Source organism: Paramisgurnus dabryanus, chromosome 21 (genome assembly GCF_030506205.2).
Source record: "Paramisgurnus dabryanus chromosome 21, PD_genome_1.1, whole genome shotgun sequence".
Taxonomy (NCBI): Eukaryota; Metazoa; Chordata; class Actinopteri; order Cypriniformes; family Cobitidae; genus Paramisgurnus; species Paramisgurnus dabryanus.
In genome coordinates this window covers 19,557,294-19,576,936 of record NC_133357.1, presented here as the reverse complement: position 1 = coordinate 19,576,936, position 19,643 = coordinate 19,557,294, and the positions used below count along the sequence as shown (strand labels likewise).

The 19,643-nt window shown below is 36.2% G+C and overlaps 1 protein-coding gene across 1 annotated transcript; it reads right to left on the bottom strand.

The window, feature by feature from the left end:
* Positions 1–1,231: 1,231 nt before the first annotated feature.
* rbbp8l (retinoblastoma binding protein 8-like) lies at positions 1,232–18,644 on the bottom strand. The gene is made up of 16 exons (XM_073813026.1): positions 18,524–18,644; positions 14,126–14,440; positions 10,853–10,958; positions 8,510–8,552; positions 8,241–8,336; positions 8,023–8,135; positions 7,668–7,743; positions 7,218–7,402; positions 6,566–6,618; positions 6,419–6,456; positions 5,637–6,333; positions 5,238–5,358; positions 5,125–5,159; positions 4,934–5,036; positions 4,570–4,657; positions 1,232–2,428 (listed from the first exon to the last, which is right to left on the bottom strand). The coding sequence occupies exons 3-15, from the start codon at positions 10,914–10,916 to the stop codon at positions 4,572–4,574; spliced, it is 1,710 nt and encodes a 569-aa protein (XP_073669127.1). The 5' UTR covers positions 10,917–10,958; positions 14,126–14,440; positions 18,524–18,644; the 3' UTR covers positions 1,232–2,428; positions 4,570–4,571.
* Positions 18,645–19,643: the final 999 nt, after the last annotated feature.

Genomic DNA, 19,643 nt, shown 5'->3' with positions numbered 1-19,643 from the left:
AGAATCCAGATGAAAAATACTGTATAGGCATATACCTTAACATTTACTATAGTAAATTTTGGTATATCCTGTAAGTGTAGACCGTATACTGTAGTATTATGAAGTATTACTGTAAATGGTAAAACTGTTTAAAAAAATTACTTACCAACCCTTGGCTATACTGTGTTGGACTTGATGAGACTATATTTCAGTGCACTTATTATGTATTGCTGTTCTTGTGTTGCTATAATTGCTTCTATTGTTTACCTCATTTGTAAGTCAAAAGCGTCTGCTAAATGACTAAATGTAAATGATTTAATACACTTTAATAAATTTACTATAGTAAATTGTAGTATACTGTGGTAGGTATAAAATAACTAAATGTAGGCATTTAACATGGTATTCTGAAATATTAATGAAATTAAATTAAGTAAAAATATAGTACAGTTTATTCTTTACTATGGTACATTGTAGCATGTTATAGTAATTACACTGTTAAATTGGTCAAATCAATATATATTTTTATGTTACTTTAACTTAACAAATTAAATTAAACAATTTCAACTTGTTTTTATAAATTACGTCAAGTTATCAAAAGTCAAAACTTGAATTGACTTGCAAAACAACTTTATGGCACATTTTTTTTACATTTTGTTATTACACTTCAATATTTACTAAAGTAAATTGTAGTATACTGTAGTAAATATATTATAGTAATTATTACATTTTGTGTGATCAATGTATACTGTAGTATTGTGAAGTATTAACTATGGTGAATTGATAAACTGTAGTGTACTATACTTGAACATTTATTATTGTAAGAACCAAAAACAAGAACAGATTGGAAGACCCCAAATGAGTGTTGTATAAGAACATTATGACAGATATATCCACAGATGTCCTCTTGTATTAGAAATAAACGCACACCGTTTGGCCTGCATGAACCTTACATAAGCACTCTTTGTGATCTTCTAATCCCTTATCAGATTAAACACCCTCTCATTTAAAATACAATGACATGAAGACATACAAATAGATAAACCTACCTTAACCCTGCACATATCTACTAAACATACATCAAACATCAATATTAAATATTACAGCTCAAAACAAAGACAAAACAACTTTATTCATATGCAAAAAAAATTTACACAAAGAGGAAACGGCACACTTTGTAATTCACGGAAATAAACCAAGCGAATATGTGCATGTAATACATTTACAAATGCATGTAACATTTAGCACACAAATGTCAGTTTGTGGAAAAAGTTTATTCTGTTTTTGCATCAAGTATTTACAACATTTGTATTTGAAAACAGTAAAATATAATGTGTGGTGTAAAACCTTATTCATGTTTTTTTCACTTTTTTCATCTCTTTTTGGTGATCCAAAAATAAGTGGAGTGCAGTTTAAAATAAGCTATGATCGAGTTCCTGTATTGTGGTTATGAAAAAATTAAAGTCAAATTATTGAAAGGACACAGGAGCACCCTGAGTTGCATCATGGTAAAATGATTCACCTTCTTCCTGTAACCCCCACATCCTAAACCAATTACTGTACAGAGAGTTTAGAATTTTTTGATCTCTATAATCTGCAATGTGTCATACTCATACACGGCCATAGATTTAAAATGGGTTATTTACATTTATATTTATTGCAATAGACATTTTAAAACTCATTTTCAAATCTTGTTTCAGAAAGTGCTATGTAAATGCGGCAAACCATCAAAATCCACTAAATTATGTCAGTTTTATAGTAAAAAAAAAACTATGATCTCAACATAAAAGTGGTATATTACTAAAAACAGAAATTTTTCTAAGTATAATTTTTTTTCACAGTTTTATGCTTCCCCCTTTCTCAGAGCATCTACTGCTGCAAGTGGAAAATTCACTATTACAAAATATATGCTTGCCATCTGAAAAAAAGGGGAAGCAGAACTTTTTGTCACATCTACAGAGGACATAGTGCTTAGACAGTGACAAAAATAGATGACAGCTCTCACACGGAAGAGAGAATGGAAACAAACATGGAAATGGTCCAAACTGAGAGGGAGCAACAATCAAAGCAAAAAAATCTAAACAGGTATATGTTGATTTATGGTATGAACCAAAACTGAAAGAATATCTGGTTAACAGCCCCTTAGTAGCTAGTTACTGGCTTCCTGTTTTGCATCAGCCAAAGATTGCTGGAAAATCAATTCAATGAAATATAAAATTCAAGTTCCAGTTGATCTCAGGTTCAAAATTGGTACAAAAAAGGAAAGTTGTTGGAAAGTAACTTGTTAGATCTAATCTGTGATCAATGAGATTAATGTTGATAGAGTTGTGACGTATTCGTGTTGCGCTGGTATTAAAAAAAAAAAACTGAATCGAATGTAAGACTTTGAGTGTGATCTTGCAGACTTGTGAAGGCAAAAAACCGGCAGAAAAACTTGAATGATATCAATCGCCTGTAGAAAAAGGATAATAACTGTAAACACAAAGAAATAAAACAGTGAATTTAAAGCACACATAGAAAGATAGAGGAAACTGTCCTCCAAAAATAACGACCTAATAGATCGTTTGTGCAAGCAACTTATAGACCAATTTCGAGCAGACATCACAGTTATGTCACTGGAAGCTGTGCACGCAATGCGGTTGCAGAAAAACAGTGGAAATTAATAATACATGAGTGAAACGAACAAGATAACTCTGTTGAAAATGTCCTGTTGTGCTGTTAAGTGTCAGAATAGGAATGCCAAAAAATATGGCTTTCATTTTTATAGAATACCATCGTCGAAGACATCATTTGAAGATAAACGTAGGTGTTTATGATTACAATAAGCCCTTAAACGGACAGAATGGAGCGAGGAAATCATCTGGAAATCTATTAATAATTAGAATAGAAAATAAGTAGAGAAGATGTCCGGTGTTCTGTCGAAGTCTGTTCCCTCCATGTGTTTCTTATAGCGTTTTTATCACGTTATGTTTATAATTTATTTAGAATAAATGTTTTGTTTTATACTGAAAAAGCAATAATATCAAAACATTTTTATATTTCATAATTTTTTTCGTTTTCTATTATTTCTTTTTATTTCCTTATATCTTAGCTTATGTCTTCTTCCTGTTTGTTCTAAAATTATTATGTTTACATACTTAATAAATATATAAATATAGCCCACACACACACGATGTAAAGTGTTATTTATATATAAACAGGCCTATTTAATTTGTGCGTAAACATATTACTTTTATAATCGTTTTAGAACAAACACGTAGGCTATAAATAGAAGGAAGAAATAATAGAAAACAGGGAAATTATGAAATATTTAATAAACGTTATTATATATAATACATGATGGTATTGCTTTACTTTGTACTTTCTGTACTTTAGCAATTCAGACTGTAAAAATATTTGATTTAGCAAAAAATAACAATACATATACATTACATACATGCATATCAGTAGCTAGCCAAGCCATTTAACTTTTTATTTATCTAAAAAATAAACGTAACGTGATTAAAACGCTATAAGAAACATTGCACTAAAGGGAAACATAGGGGAATCAGACTACGACAGAACACCGGATCCATAACAGTCACTGTTTAATGCTAAAACACTTCTCACCGCTACTGGGGAGATATCACTTTCTGCAACCAGTTAGGCTCCGCCCCCCAAAAACGTCATCTCTGTTTTCAAACACGAAAGTGGTCTATTACGATGTAAAGTGACATATTAAGGGATTAGTGCCCTCTAGCGGCAGTAGCTTATACAACCTGTTGTTACGTTATAAGGTTTTTGCCTTATACATCAGATTAGACATTTAATTTAAGAATTTGTAAATGTTAAAACGGTTTCATAAACATTTATGATTTTAAATATATTTTGGAGCATCTAACCCCACCTTCACCCTCTATCCTAAACCCAACCATATAAAACACAACATGCAAGTAAAAGTACAGTCACAGGTATTTATTGCATAAAACAGTATAAAAGTATTACAAACCATTCACGTTGCAAACCTTGTGAACTGAAGCCATACGATTAGTTTATATGAAGACTCTTATAGCACTTCACATTCTTAACTAACGTAATGATGCAATCGATCACAAGACACACGAGAGCCAATGCCTTTTCACGATCATAGATGACGTATCATCGCTTCTTCTGGCGGCAGTTTTTGAATCGGTGTATACCGGATCTAAAATTTACAGCGGATTGTCATCACTTTTGCTTATTTTCTTAAAAATCAATCGATCGTTTGACCTCGGTACACTTGGACGTACATTTATGTACAATTTTTAAAAAGTTGTGACTGTTTTGTATGCTGTGTTTATATCATATAATAAATAAATGGGTATGTTATTTGCCCTAAATGCCTGAATAGTGTAATGTGTAATAAAATAGAATTAATCCTGGTGGTTTAAATTGAAAATCTAATCCCATGTCATCATAGCTAAATTATACTCCAAAATATCATTTAATACCCTAATTTATTAAGTTTCACATGGCGCTAATTTAGTAAATGCATCTATTGGTCATATTTGGTGAAATTGACGAACAACCAAAGCAATCGTATGGAATGGAGAATAAGTTGGGATATAGACAGACCTTCATCCTTGCTCTTGTTCTGCATGGTTTCCTTGAGTTCCCCTGCAAAGCCTTAATTTCTTCTCCTTTAGTGACCGCTGGGAAAGACCTAGACGAGAGAAATAAGTTTAAAGAAGTTCAAAGGATATATAAAGCAAAGCACGCAGTTGATGGTACCCAATAAGTATTTGTTTTTCCTACTATGGAAGTCAATGGGTACTGTCAACTGTGCAGTTACCATTATTTATCAAAATACGAATCTTTTATGTATTCAACAGACAACATGAGGGTGAGTAAATGATGACAGTATTTTATTTTTGGGTGAACTATCCCTTTAAGAACCTGCTGTGCTAAGTTTATAGTGTGAAACTCTGGGCTCTCTCACCATTACTCTCTGGCCCTGGTCTTTTTCTGCTTGCTTCATGATCATTGTTCTCCTTTTCATCTTGCTCAGCCGCTCTGCTTTCAGACTCAGGCAACTTTACTGTCTAGTGTTTGTATAACACAACACATTAGAAGTTACAAAATGATGTCAGAACTTAAAAAAGGCTATTTAATCCATATAGGATCCTTTACCTGTCCTCCAGGTCTAAGTGACTCCATAAGCACAACTGGAAGGCAACAAAGCAATGTTAATACATTTAATACAAATAGCTCACTTACACTTAGACAAATTCGTGAGATTTCACCTGGTTGTAGAGAAATGCTAATTTTTTTGGTGTCTGAGTTGATAGACGTTTCGGCTGCTGGAGAGGTTTCATCTTTCTGTACCTCTTCCTTTTCTTTGGATCTGTCCTGTGCTGTTTCCTCCTGTGCAATATGGGTAAAAGATCACAGTCAGTACCTAGCAAGCAATAGCCATCATTTCACAGTCTAAGTTAACTAAAGACCCAATATAGTCTGGCTATTAGTAATCCACTTCTACCCAAAATAAACTTGAATTTAGTTACATTGCGTTTTAAATAACTTATATTCCATCATGTAAGCAAAGTCAACACTGTGGTTACAATGTGGTTGGCTTTATTTATTTTATTACATTTATTATAAAACGATGTCTTTTAAACACAAAATTGCTTGCTGGGAAATACCTGTGTGTTATTGTCTGCCATCTGCAGGTCACTTTGAGGACTTGATGGGCACTGAGAAGATGATGAAAGTGGAGCAGGTGGTGAGGAAGATGAAGACGAAGATGCGTCACTCTGTGACTGCGTTTTCTCTTTGTTTTTGGAGCGTCCCGACTCGGACAGATCCAGCGGTGTTTCTTCCTCATCCTCTCTAAGGTTCTCTCCGAAAATCCTCTCCGGCTGTGCAGCCGTAACCCTACACGGGGGCGCCGCTGTAACAATTTCTCCTCCTGCTGCTCTTTTCTCTCGACTGTCAACATGCTCTGAGAGACTTCTGCGCGGAGGCCGTTCTGACCAGGGCCGAAGGCTGCTGGGGCTCGGGACATGCGTGCGAGGCAGCAGGCCGTTGATAGTAGGGACCAATTTAGGAAAACGCAGTATATTTGAACTTTGCATTTGGGTCGGGCTTGAGTGAACTGCAATACCGCTAGCAACACTAGAGGTGGGTGCCCCTACTGTTGCCCAGTCAGGTGAATCTGAAAGCGGCCAGGGGAGACGGACTGTCTGGATTGGGAGCGGCCGGAACGGGACAGGGGCGTGGATCTGTCGACGGCTGCTACGTTCCTCAGAAGGCGAAAAACTCTTTAGCAGACCAAGAGTTGTTGGAAGTGATGGAGATAAAGGCGAATGTCTCTGCTCCAGTGACTCCACACTTGAAGCTCTAGGAATACATGAGAAGAAAAATTAAGGTCTGAGACCTTTGTCTGTTTACAATGTGAGTGTAGATCTTTTTTGGGCTGTCTCACCTTCTTTCTGATCCAAACAATGGGGGTTTGTTGGACTCCTGGATGAGAGAAACATACAAATTTTAAGTAAAAACACTGAAATTAATTTGGTAACAACTTATTTAAAAGATTTGAAAGATTATTAAAACGAATGTAAGTATTGCTTACAAATGAAAATGCCCTGGCCCAGCCTTGCATAAGTTTGTGTTCGGATGCCTTCTCTGTACAGAACAAAGTTGTTTTTGAGATGGTCTCATCAGTACAGATGCAAACAAGGTTATTTCATGAGTTTACACGTAAATGAAATCGAAATAAAGTAATTTGTAAATGAATGTATGCATATCTGTCTAATGAGGGCTCTGAGCTTGGAATTTAGCCCGAACCCAGATTTGGGAAAATCTGTACCTAAATGATACATCGTCCTAGTGACCAAAAGGTACGACTTTTAAAAGTGTCCTATACCTCAATCAATAAATTACCTATCCTATGCCATCCTGTCCTGTCCTATCCTAAATGTTTCTGAAGCTCAGTGGTAGAGCATTGTGTTAGCAGCATAAAAGGTTGTGGGTTCGAACATAGGGGAACTTATAATTCCTGATATAATTTATACCATGTAATGCACTGAAAGACGATTTGGACAACTGCCAAATGCATAAATGTACTGTATTGTAAAATGAAAAAAAAAAATTTTTTATTTAGTATAGGTGTGTCCAACCTTTGGTTCTTTGTATATAATAAAATGTCCCAAATATAAAAACCCCAGGTATTTAGGTAAAACTTTCTCTCATATCTCATGAATTTCAGTTCTGTTTTAACTCACCCAGGCTGTCTGTTGGACTGTTTTCCATCTCACGCTTGACAGTGGCTGAAGGTACAGTGGCGTCCCCTGCTGGTGACTGGCTAGACTTCAGCCCTGAGGTCAGCAGAGTCACAGCGGCCACTGCTGTGTCAGGTGATAACTTGACCTCGGGAGAGATGCTTTCCTCTGAAAGACCATTCTGCTGACTGCAAAAAGGACAAATTTGTATTTTTATGCACGGCTGGTACATACAAATTAGATATTTTTTCCACAGCAATACTTTGGCAAACAATCCTTGACCACAAGCAGAAGTGACTGGATATTGAATCTTGTTCAGCAAAATTAATTTTTGAAATTTGCACACACACAGTTACAGTAAACTCGACAGAAAAGGATCTTGTACTTAATCTACACCCAGTTGGGAAAATCAAAAGACAAATAAACATCAAATATGAAACGTGTTTTACTTACTTTGTACGATCCCTCAGGCTCTTCACCTCCTCTTTCAATTTGTCATTTTCTTTCTTTAATGCATTCATCTCACTCACTGCAGTAGTGAACAAACAGGAAATATCATTAATATTCATATATCTGTGACCTAGTTGTTGAGTGCAAGATCAAATCCTGCACAGGGTGACTGACTTATTTTGTACTAATTTACTTATTTGTTAAGTGACTGACATGTAATGCAGTATCATAAATATTTCATCAAATTTTTTATTTGAAGATCCAAAAACTGTCTCCTTTTAAATCCCAGATTTTTAGTGCTTTTCCTGACCTTTGAATGGTACTGTTTGTGTATTTTTTAGGTCTATTTATAACTCACCCAGTATAGAGATATGCTGTAAACTCTGCAGCTGTGAGCTTTCATATTCCTGCAGTCTTTTTTTAGCCACATCCTGAGTGACTGTACATCTGTCGCACAATCCGGCTCGCAACCTGAAAATCAACAGACACATCAAGTGTGGTCAACGGTAGATCAGATTTAAGACTCTCTCTCTTTCTCTCTCTCTCTCTCTCTCAATCTCTCTCAGACACACACACCTGTTTTCCAGCTGTTTGATGTTCTCTGTCAGTATCCGTTGCTGTTCTCTGAGCTGCTGGTTCCTGTTGTAAAGTTCCTCCATGCGCTTCGAATCGCTGCAACATACAAACACAATATTCATCTTAAGCTTAGTTGTTGAGCTCGACAACCAAGATCATATTGAAGATTTTGGGTTAATTAATAAAGGCAACACACATAGTGATAAAATAACACAACGTAAGTCGTCTTGAAAAATAGTGTCTGCCAAATGCATGAATGTCATACTTACATATTCTTTTTATTTGTCATTTCTAGCACTTTCTCCTGCCATCCTTTAAAGAGAGAGAGAGAGAGAGAGAGAGACAGAGACAGGTAAAGATCACAGATGACAAACCACATAATTTTTTCTCAGAGTGTTAAATCTTTAGTACACTCCTAGAAAAAAGGTAAAAAAGTTTTTTTTTGCCAATCTAATGTTAATCTTTGAGTAGTATTTCATCATTTATATGTCCAAAGAGTCTTTCGTGTTGTCAGATTATTAAAAGACAAAACGACCATATCAAACTTAACTAAAAACTCGTATCTGTCAGATAAACCCTTACATATATGATCCAGAATCGGATACTGAGTCAGTAATTGATCAACAGGAACAACGGCAGCAACTACTACAGCAGGACATCTCTATCTGGTAAATAATCCTTGTTTGTTTATCCGCTATTTTAATAAAAAAAGCTAAACTCTTGATGTGTTTTTTTTCTGCAGTTGCCCTTTTAAAATGTGTAAATGTCGTAAATGCAGTACAATGCCAACTGAGGCGAAAAATGTTTGCTGTTGTTCGTGTTGTTTACATTACGTGCACGTATACCAGTGATTCTTGGGAATTTGGATAAAGCAGGTTAAAATTTTGAAAAAAAAAAGTTAGTTAAATTACTAAATCTTAAGGTATATCATTATAGACCAAGGTCTTGGCTGAGTTATTACTCATACAATGTTTACTTTAGCCTAAATAGAAAAAAGTAATGATTTTATTTAATAAACATATTTTTGTATTAAGAGAGACTATTACTTTAATAATAGCGCCCCCTTTGCACCCTTGATGCAGTCCTCGGCGGAGCCCGCACTACAGCAGGCTTTGTGTACTTTACCAACCCAGAAGTCATTGTGAAAGAGCAATCAGACGACGGATGGAAGGAGTTCACACTGATGGCCAACTTCTCTTCATATTTTGGAGTCTGTCCCAAAATACGACTCCGGTGCGCCCTTGTGGACTCACATCAAGGGTCCCTAAGGTCTGCACTACATGATGTCATCAGGAAGTCCATAAGTCTGGAGTGTGCCATTTGGGACAGGGCCATACGGTGCTTTCACACCTGCTTTATTTATTTTGTTGAATCGTAGTAGAGTTCGATAGCTCACTCGGTGAGTTTTTTTTTTTGGGCAGGTGAGAATGCAGCAATCGAACTCTGGTGCGCACCAAAACCGGACCAAAAAAGCGGACCGAGACCTCCTTGAAGAGGTGGTCTCGGTACGCTTTTAAACGAACTCTGGAGCGGTTTGTTTATGTGAAAACACGATCCGAGATCGAACCGACCTAACTGCAAAGTACTGTGCATTTTTGGAGTTGGTCAGCTGCGATGTGCATTATGGGATGAGGAAGTATTTGTTCAAAGTTTCTATTAGCAATATTGCCAGACAATGGCAGGTTGCGGACATACCTGAAGTTGCGACGAGGTTCGGAGCCTCAAAAATTTGGTGGCTTTGCCGTTTGCAGTACATTAAAGCGTTATTTTCAAGCCGCATCCGCGCTTCATTCTGGAAATAGAGTTTGTCTGGAGTACTGCATACAAACTATGTATAACAACCACGGACATAATAACATATCTAAAAAAGCTACTGGTACAATGTATCATTTTTGCTTTTGGTCCAGACCAAATGAACCGAACTACAGATATGAAAACACTCTTAGATGAACCAATGTGTACCTTTAAGTTTTTTTTTTGAAAAGGTATCACCCCAGTAACAACTTTTGTACCTTTTTTTCTAAGAGTGTACCAGGTCGAAGGCAAGGTAACAAGATCCAAGTACCTCACATCTTTAAAAAAAATTATAAAGTCTCTGTGAACGGCAATGTTTATATTTGTTTCAGTAATATGTGTAAATCTTGTCGACAGCATCGGTGGCAGTCTCACCCGAAACAATTTTGACTCGTCCTTCAGCTTTAGTAAACAAAACTCATGTTTACTGTGACGCATAACAATGCAAGTCAAAAGGAAAAGCCAATCTGGTGGCACGGATGTCTTTTGTTAAAGGCGTGTATCATTCTTCCATACAAAAATGTGTGGTTTTGTTGGTTCAGTAAGTGGGCCTACTGTCCTAAGGTGATAAACTTGTGGTAAATGCATTACCACATAATTCCTGTGGGCGGAGTCTGCTTCAAATAAATTTTGTATCTTGAGAACAGTGACATCACATCCCTTTTACAGACTTCTACTGTACAAGAGATGCACATTGGTTTGTTTACAATGACTGTTTTTCTAATCATGGCAGACAATTGTCAATAAATTAACATTATTTAATATATCAAGGGGTAAAGTATGCTTAAATAATTACTTTAGTCTGACAAGCGTCTTACCTTCCAACTCATGTTCATGAACGTCCTGCAGTTTCTGCAGGAGCTCAGAGAAGCTCTCCGCCATGCTGGTGTTCCTCTACACCTGCCAATAGATTCTTCTTTCTTTCTAGAGAGAGAAAGAGAGAAAGAGAGAGAGAGAGAGAGAGAGAGAGAGAGGGAGAGAGAGAGAGAGCACATGTATTACTTTGTAATTTGCGAGAGAGAGAGAGAGAGAGAGAGAGATGCACATTCAATCATTAAAACATTTGTTATTAAACAGATGAAGTCAGCTTACATTGTTCATACTTAACCTGCAACAATATGAGCCTGAATTTCTGAGTTCATATATAACAAAGCTATAAAACCTTACCCAGCCAAACTGGTTCGGCAAGGTGAGCACCGCAGGCCTAACTTTATTTGTGTATATGCACATGCGCGTGTGTATGTGTGTGTGAAAGAGAGAGAAAGAGTTTGAGAGTAAGAAATAAGGAAAGACAGAATGTTCATAGCATGTGTTTGTGTGCTGGCACATAAAACAACAAACAGGATCAGGAAGTTTATTTTAAACCACTACGATGTAATATCAGATCTAAGTAGCAATAAACAGGTTAATCTTACAATATGGTTCAGTTTCTAAATATGACCTGCAGTAGCATCATATCTTCAGTGATTTGGGTTATCAGCACACATCCATGCTTTTGTGTCGTACTGTAAGTGATTGTGAAAACCTGGAAATTTACACCAAAGCACTGCAAACTAAAATCTCTCTATGCATTCTTAGAAATAAAGGTCCTTCTTTGTCAAGCTGTTGGTTCAAAAAAGATAGGTAAAAATAACTAATTATAAGGTTCTCAGAGGAATCAAAAATGGTTCTTCTATGGCATCACTCTGTAAGAACCTTGATTTTTAGGAGTGTATCTGAAGTAACGCCAGGAAAGATGCCATAGAAGAACCAATTTTGGCTGAATGACTATAAAGGACTTATAACGCCAAAGAACCCTTCCGTTTCCTTTGACTGAAAGGTTCTGTAAGGGACAAAAAATTTTTAAGCATTTGAAAGAAAGTATAATCGCATTGGAAATCTAGTTTTAATAGGTGCGATGCATAGAAATGCTGATATATGTAACTTTATTTAGCTACACTGTAAAAATTACCTACCCACGAGGTCTCACGAGGTTTCGTTATATAGTCACGTAATGTTTTTATTCGTTTATCGTGATATTATCACAAATTTTTTGAATTTTTTGTGATCGTATAACGAATTCCTGTTTTCGTGTTATTACCACGTATTGGTTACTCAACTGCGTTTTCCTATTTTTAAACCATTGTCGCTTCGGTTTAGGGTTAGATTTGGTGCTTGCATTAGAATGTCACTTTATATATTGGTTTATACTATTTTTTCTGATTTATTTTTTTATATGTCTCCTGACGCTAGGGTTAGAGTTGGGTTTGGGTAGGGATGTCATTTTATGTAAATATAACCCTAAACCGAAGCGACAATGGTAAGAAAATAGGACAAAACAGTTGAGAAAACCAATACGTGATAATCACACGAAAACATGAATTCGTTATACAATCACGAAAAAAATTCAGAAATACGTGATAATATCACGAAAAATATATATATAACGAAATTATGTGAGACTGGGCAAAAAAAAAATGTGTCACTTAAATATTTGAGTTTGAATAACTTGAAATAATAAGTAATTTCAACTTTTTTGACTTGTTAAAAGTTAAATAAATAAATAAATAAAGTTATAATAACTTAAACCCGTTCGACTTTTTTATTTAAAGCAACTCCTCACTAGTCAAAAAAGTTGAAATAACTTATTATTTCAATTAGTTTGAACTTAAACATTTTTACAGTGCATTCTTTGGCAAATCAATATACTGATGGAAATTTTACTGCAAACAAATAACTGCTTAACCTTCAGCTGCCGATACACAATAATGCACTTTCCGAGAAGAATGTTTAAGTGTCTGTATGAGGTCATTTAAAGGAACATCTGGTTACAACACCTCATTATAATTAGCTTTTCATCTATTCAGAGTTTAAGACTGTCTGCAAGACTTCCAGCCAAAGAGATACAGCATGCTACCGAGGGTGCGGTTACCCCCCCATGCAATCTTTTTGCATTTTGATCTGAGTGATTTTCGCCTGCCGCCGCACTCTTTCTGCATGTCGGGATATGTTAGCCAACGTTACAGTGGTGAGAGCAAGAGGGAACCTGTCTGTCAGAACTGCAAAATTCACTTTTCACACACATCACACGCACATCGGCTTTCTGGAAACCTTTGCAAAGCCACTTTCCATTTTTGGGTTTCATTCATAAATGCTGTTTATTAAACGCATAGATTTACGGTATGGGTGCGTGGATCAAATCTGACCTCTGATTGTGACCTTGGCATCTGAGGTCAGAGGTCATACGTTGTGTTCAAACCTTTCATAATGGAGACATTACTTTAATTTTTACGAAACTTGTAAGTGAACTGCTGGGCAGCCAGATAGTAATAGACTTAGAAAAGTCTTAGTCGGCAGGCTTGAGGCACAATGATAATATACATGGGAAAGTATGCTTCTGATATTGCGCAATTATTGCCTATGATTTTGGTCGGTTTTTCATTTTTGGCAGTTGATCCTTGTTTGTGTGCTGAATGCTTTTTGAGACCTGTATTACATGTTAATGTCTTGATTTAAGACTACAGGGTACTACCAGTTAAACTCCAAACTCTTAATAAGGGCATGGAAATCAAATTTTCAGACATGAAATGAGAGGGGAAGTTGCGAGTGAATGTTAAACTTCGTAAACATGCGTTAAGTTTATGCATACAATACAATTTCATCACACATAACAATAATGGCAAATGGGAATTTCTTCCATAGAGTTCATTTATAATTGTTCAGGAAAAACATAACTGTTAATTGCAATTATCAAATAATAATTCTCAATATTTTCATAAAAATTCAACAAAACAATAAAGTTTAAATTGGTGCAGTTGTAACATAAAACCCAACACTATAGACCATAAGGGCAGATCTCGGCAAAAATACTAAGTAAGAACAAGTATGCCACCACACCCTTTATCTGAAATAGGTTGAATGATGATCGATAGTGTTTCATCTGTATATACACAGGCAGAAGATCATGCATTACATTATAATAGCTCAATACATCCCACCGATACAATTTAAGCATGATGGGACACCCACACCATATCAATAGAGCCTGTCACGCTGATATGAACGTCACTGGTGGCCATCGGCTTACCAGTCCAAACTATTGCTTGACTTACCCTGTGCCAACTCGTTGACAGCGGACGTCCCAGCGCCCCAGGATGTCAATCACACCACCTGTCAGTCACGCAATGCCGTCTCTCTGTATGTGACAAAGCTGTCCTTCTGAGACCCCAGAGAGGCACATTGGATGGAAAAAGATAGGGAACGAAAGAGAGTTTTCGTACGCCCTGCGCTCCTCTCCTCCTCCTGCCCCGGCACCCCTCCTTCTCCTCCCCACTGTCGAGGAGAACAGGTTTGAGCGGTTTCTCGCTGTAGCACACAAACACCAGTTCTCTCCTGGATAAACCGGTCCTGCTGAAATCCCACTGAACCTGCCCGGCCACAAACAAAAAAATTCTCAGTAGGATATAGAGAACCTTAGACACACAAAGCCGCTTTATTTGGCATTGATTTGCTCTTTTAAGCTACTACAGGAAGCAAAGATGCATTTATCTGCTTTATTGGATTTACATGGAAATGCAACTTGTGATAAATATTTGAAGCAGTCATACTGCATGATATCAACAGTATTTTATTAACCATTGATCAGCTTGCAAAAAAGAACCATTACTCATGAGGATCAAGTCTTAATAGTTTATAGATATACCTATATTATTCAATTAAGTTGCCAGATAAAATGGTTCCAGCTGTTAATGGGGGGCATGTGGCAAAAGTACAATTTTAAAAGATAATGGTTTACACAGAGATATATTTTTAATGTGGTTAATAACTCACAAGTGTGGTCTATCAATAGCCAAGGAAATTTTGAACAAATGTAAAATGACTTCAGAATAATTTTACTTTGAACATAAATAACAGAACAAGATAGAATTTTGTGTTACACTTGTTTTTAGTAAATATACATGACTGTGACCTTGTTTATATGTAACTACAAACTTATTTTGTCATTTATCTTTGCAAAAAAATAATGAAATTACATTTTCATTTTAAATTTCAGTTTTGTCAAATGTTTCAAAAGCAACCTAAAAACCTGAATTGTTGAAAATAAAACATTTTTTAATAGTTTAAACACTATAAAATGAAAATAAATCAAATTAGAATAATATACATATTCAATATAATGCAACAGTATAAACCTGACTTACTTTTATTTTGAAAAACTCTGAGAAGTCAAACTTCAGGATGTGCTACAGCACTAAATAACCTGTACATTGATCAGTGCTGTAACACACGAAATGAGAAACACAAGGCGTTATAAGAAAAAATTACAGAATTTACTTATCATGGTTGAAAACAGCTTTCCGGACCTTGATGCGCAAATCGGTGAGAAAATAACGCGATATTTGCCAGCTCTGTCAAGAGTAGCGTGCTTAAGATACAGTCATAGTTTGGGATGCAAATGTTATCAGGGCTCTGAGAAAATTGCTTTGTTACTTTTGTCCCTCGTTACTTTCGCCACTGTTGTCCCCTACCCTTTAAAAAGGTCCTTATATGTACCATTTAGGTATGGTATGTATAGGGGAATTTGAGGGGAAAATTACAAATTCAAAACCATTGTATGTGCTGGTCATTTGAGACCATCTTATCCCATCATCTTATCCTGCTTTTAACCATAGGTTAAGGATCGTTTCACACTTGTAATTTAGAAGTGGGGTTATCACTGAAATTAACCCAGGGTTATGAAACCCTTCTTGAAAGCAGGGTTAGCCCTGATTTTGTGGGGTTAACTCTGCATTGATACGAAGTGGGGTTAGGGGTTGAAAACGCCTTGATGACACCGATTGCCAGCTTTCTTCAGCCGAGCGCTTTGGTAGCTGTGATACTTGAGCTGTGAGCCTGTTGGTTGTTGTGATACTTGTCCCGCCCCTCCTCCATTGTGATTGGACAGCCGTGTGAGATCTGACATTGACAAGCGGAACTTTTCACCCGAATCTCTTTTAACTCTCAAGCGCCGTCTTTCAGCATGGAAAAAAACGCTACCTGCTAGCTTATTTGAAAAACGCAGAGCTTCAATTGCTGGGGCGTAAAGGCTTTGGTGTGCACGCCCCCTTAGAATGTTATGAGCCCAATTAAACACAGCTGAAGCAGCTAATTAAGGTTGCTTGATAATTACAGACAGGTGTGTAGGAGCAGGGTTGGAGACACCTGACCTGGGGTTTAGAAATGCACAGTGTGAAACGTCAGATTATGAATACCCAGGGTTATTTCTTAACCCCTGTTTAAGTATAAACAGTGTAAAACATGAAACAGATAACCCAGGATTCCGTTAACCCAGGGTTTAGAATAACCCAGTGTTAATTATTTCCCATATGCGTCCCACAAATAGTTAAAAAAACCCTGTTCTGAGTCAAAATATATCACATTTAACCCCAAGCCAATTCAGAGTATCTTAAATCTGCTGTTAAAACATATTTCTTTAATATATAGATGACACGTGCATGACTCAAATTCTCTCAAAAATAAATTATTTTCACCTGCAGTCAAGTAACAGGTTGAAAATACATCAGCATATTACATACACATTACATATATTAAGATAAACCTTTGTTCTGCACGCAAAGTCAATTATATCTGTACATTTGTCGGTTCCTAATTCCGCAGAACAAGACAGACCAGGTTAGACAACTATGGGTCTCCACCCCTCTGAAGACACATGAGAGGACATAGAGGACTGTTATTAATGTATAGCTCGCTTTAAGTTTCAAATAAAATAACATTTCATTTTATTATATTATCAGTGGTTTTTGTTACAGATAAACCCAATCAACTGTTTTGAAATGTGCGGCCAATAGCGTTTAGTTTACTTCATAGCCTGGAATCGGATGAGAAGCTGAATTGCAGAATGATGTCATCATAATCTTTAAGTCATATTAGGGAAAGCAAGAGACTCAAAGTCTTAAATGCTTATTTTTTCAATGTGAATTGTGTTAAAGAGCACCTATCACGTTGGTAAAAATAACGCTATTTTGTGTATTTGGTTTAATGTGTTGTGTTTGTATGGTTTGCATCGCATGGTGGTTTATGGTTCAAAAAAGACATTGTTTTCCACGAAACGTATATTATTGTTGCTCCTTTATGCCCTACCTCCCTGAAATGCATTGATTTCGTACAAAACTTATCCTTTGATTGGCCAGCTAGCCTGTACGCTGTGATTGGCCTGAATATCTTTGCTGCCAGCCGTTACAGAATGTCACAGATTGGTAAGGTAAGAATGAATAAAACATTAAAACCATGTCTGCATTTGTGATCGTAGAAACAACAAACAACTGGCACTACTCTGCACTGCACAAAACTCACGTTAGATTCATGGTTTAGTCAGTAGTAAATTCTTTAAATATAAAAACAAAGACTATTTACAGGCTGTGAGTCAGAAGTTGGTGGAATTACGATAATGACCGTCGTGTACACGTCAACAGGCCGAGGAAGTAAATCCTTGCATTCATTGTAGTCCAAGAAAATAGATTTCAGCTGGAGATGATAACTTGCATCATCGTTTACTTTGAGATTTGTACCTACCATATCATTAACATATACTAACACACACTTACACACCAAAGGAAATGTACAATCGTGAATCGGAAAATAGGTGCTTTTTAAAGGTCACATTCTTTCTGATCCCATTTTTTAAACCCTAGTTAGTGTGTAATGTTGCTATAATAGCATAAATAATACCTGTAAAATGACAAAGCTCAAAGTTCACTGCCAGGCAATATATTTTCTTAAACAGAATTCGCTTTTCAAAGCCTACAGCGAATGGCCGGTTTGGACTACAGCCCTCTACTTTCTGCTTTAATGACGTCACTAGAATTTTTTTTTGACTAAACTCCGCCCACAGGAATATATCAGTCAGCGGCTAAGCTAACGGCAAGCTAAGCTGCTATCGAAGCACAACACACTAAACAAGCTACACAATCAGAACTCAATACGTATTTCTGAAGGAGGGACTTCACAGAACAAGAAAGACATCAGCTGGATTTTAGGACAAAAATACACCGTGTTTTTTTACATGTGAAACATGAACACATGTTATATTGCACACTGTAAACACAATCAAAGCTTTTTAAAACACACAAAGAATGGGAGCTTCAATGTTTTGGAGCACTTAAGTTTCTAGCTAACATAGCATACTCTTGTCATGATCCTGCCAGTCTGTCATAGTTATTCATAGTTGTTCATAGTCATGTGGCAGGATCGGCAGCACATGGCCTTTTGTTTGGGTAGTGTGCTGCTGTGTCTTGTCTCTGTCCCCGCCCCCTTGTCTCCTCGTTTATTATTTATTATTGGTTAACTCCCCTCACATGACCTTCCCTGTTATCTTGTTTAGTTTTTCTATTTAAGGCCCCAGTGTGTTCTGTCCTGTGCGGAATCGTTTTGTATGTTTTGGTTGTTTGTTACTTGTGAAACTCTAGTCAAAGAATTAAGTGAGTCTAGAAGTCATGTTGTGTCATAGTTACCTGTTTATGTTTGTCTTTTGCCCCCTCGTGGGCCCTTTATGGGTTCTTTTACACCATTTTTGAGTTCATCTTACCTTGCACTTGGGTCCTGTTCTTGACAACTCTTAGACAAAAACCTCAGTTTCGATTTCATGGGGACTTGAAGTAATAGCAAAATGCTTGGTGATTTATAGGGAGCCTGAAAGAAAACATAATAGTTTCAAGAGCATAAATAGTGACAGATTTGTGCAAACTGTGTTCATGAAAACAAAGCACAAAATCTTATCTTTATTCTGAACACACTGTGCTGCAGTTCACTTCTGGTCCACTGGGGGAGGGAAATCGCATGTTTTAACACCTGTTTATTTGTATTTTAATATTTTTTTTTAGGATTTGTAGAAACATATATGTAAAATTAAATATAAGAAATATGAAAAAAAAACACATTAATAAACACAGTAATAAACAATCTAGAAAGGCAAAAAGTTTAAAAGTATTCTTTCTTTAATTTAATAACATAATGGATTTTATTAGATTTTACCCCTTACATAAACTAATAATAGTTTTACTAAAGTAAAAAAAGAAAAAAAAACATGGTTACATAAATGAATCATAGGTTTACTAAAGTAAATAAAGAAAAAAAAACAATGTTACTATAGTAAAACCATGGTTTGCTTATAGTAATCAATACACCAATAAAACATGGTTACTACATTTTACAAAAAAAATATTTGTAAGGGACACTGTATTTTTGTGTCTGTATCACTGTGTATGTTGTTTAATGTTTCAAGGACAATGTTAATAAAGTATGTCATAGATTGTTAACCTTTGGCTAAGGACATTTTAATTGAAAAGATTTCAGAGTTATATGATTAATATGATCTGTAATTAGGGCTGTCACAATGATTAAATAATCATCTCATCGTGATGATTTTAGTCAGATCACTGCAATGATTGCACATCCCTTTAAAAAACACAAGGGGAGCTGCAGCGCCTGTATAAACCAGACAGTATCAGATGGTGCTCCTTAACTGACAGTATAGCACGATACAAAGCCAAGCCATTCTATACGGTGTAAAAAACAGCATTGCTGCAAAACTTTGATAAGCAGTATAAGCAGTAACTGCCAGGTAAAACATAA

Excerpts from the sequence above, each read along its gene's own strand:
- rbbp8l (XM_073813026.1), bottom strand. The coding sequence starts at position 10,916 with ATGGCGGAGAGCTTCTCTGAGCTCCTGCAGAAACTGCAGGACGTTCAT. Across the intron at positions 6,619-7,217 it reads CAGTCCAACAGACAGCCTGG|AGAAGGCATCCGAACACAAA; the intron begins GTGAGTTAAAAC and ends TGTTCTGTACAG. Across the intron at positions 6,334-6,418 it reads TTGTTTGGATCAGAAAGAAG|AGCTTCAAGTGTGGAGTCAC; the intron begins GTGAGACAGCCC and ends ATGTATTCCTAG.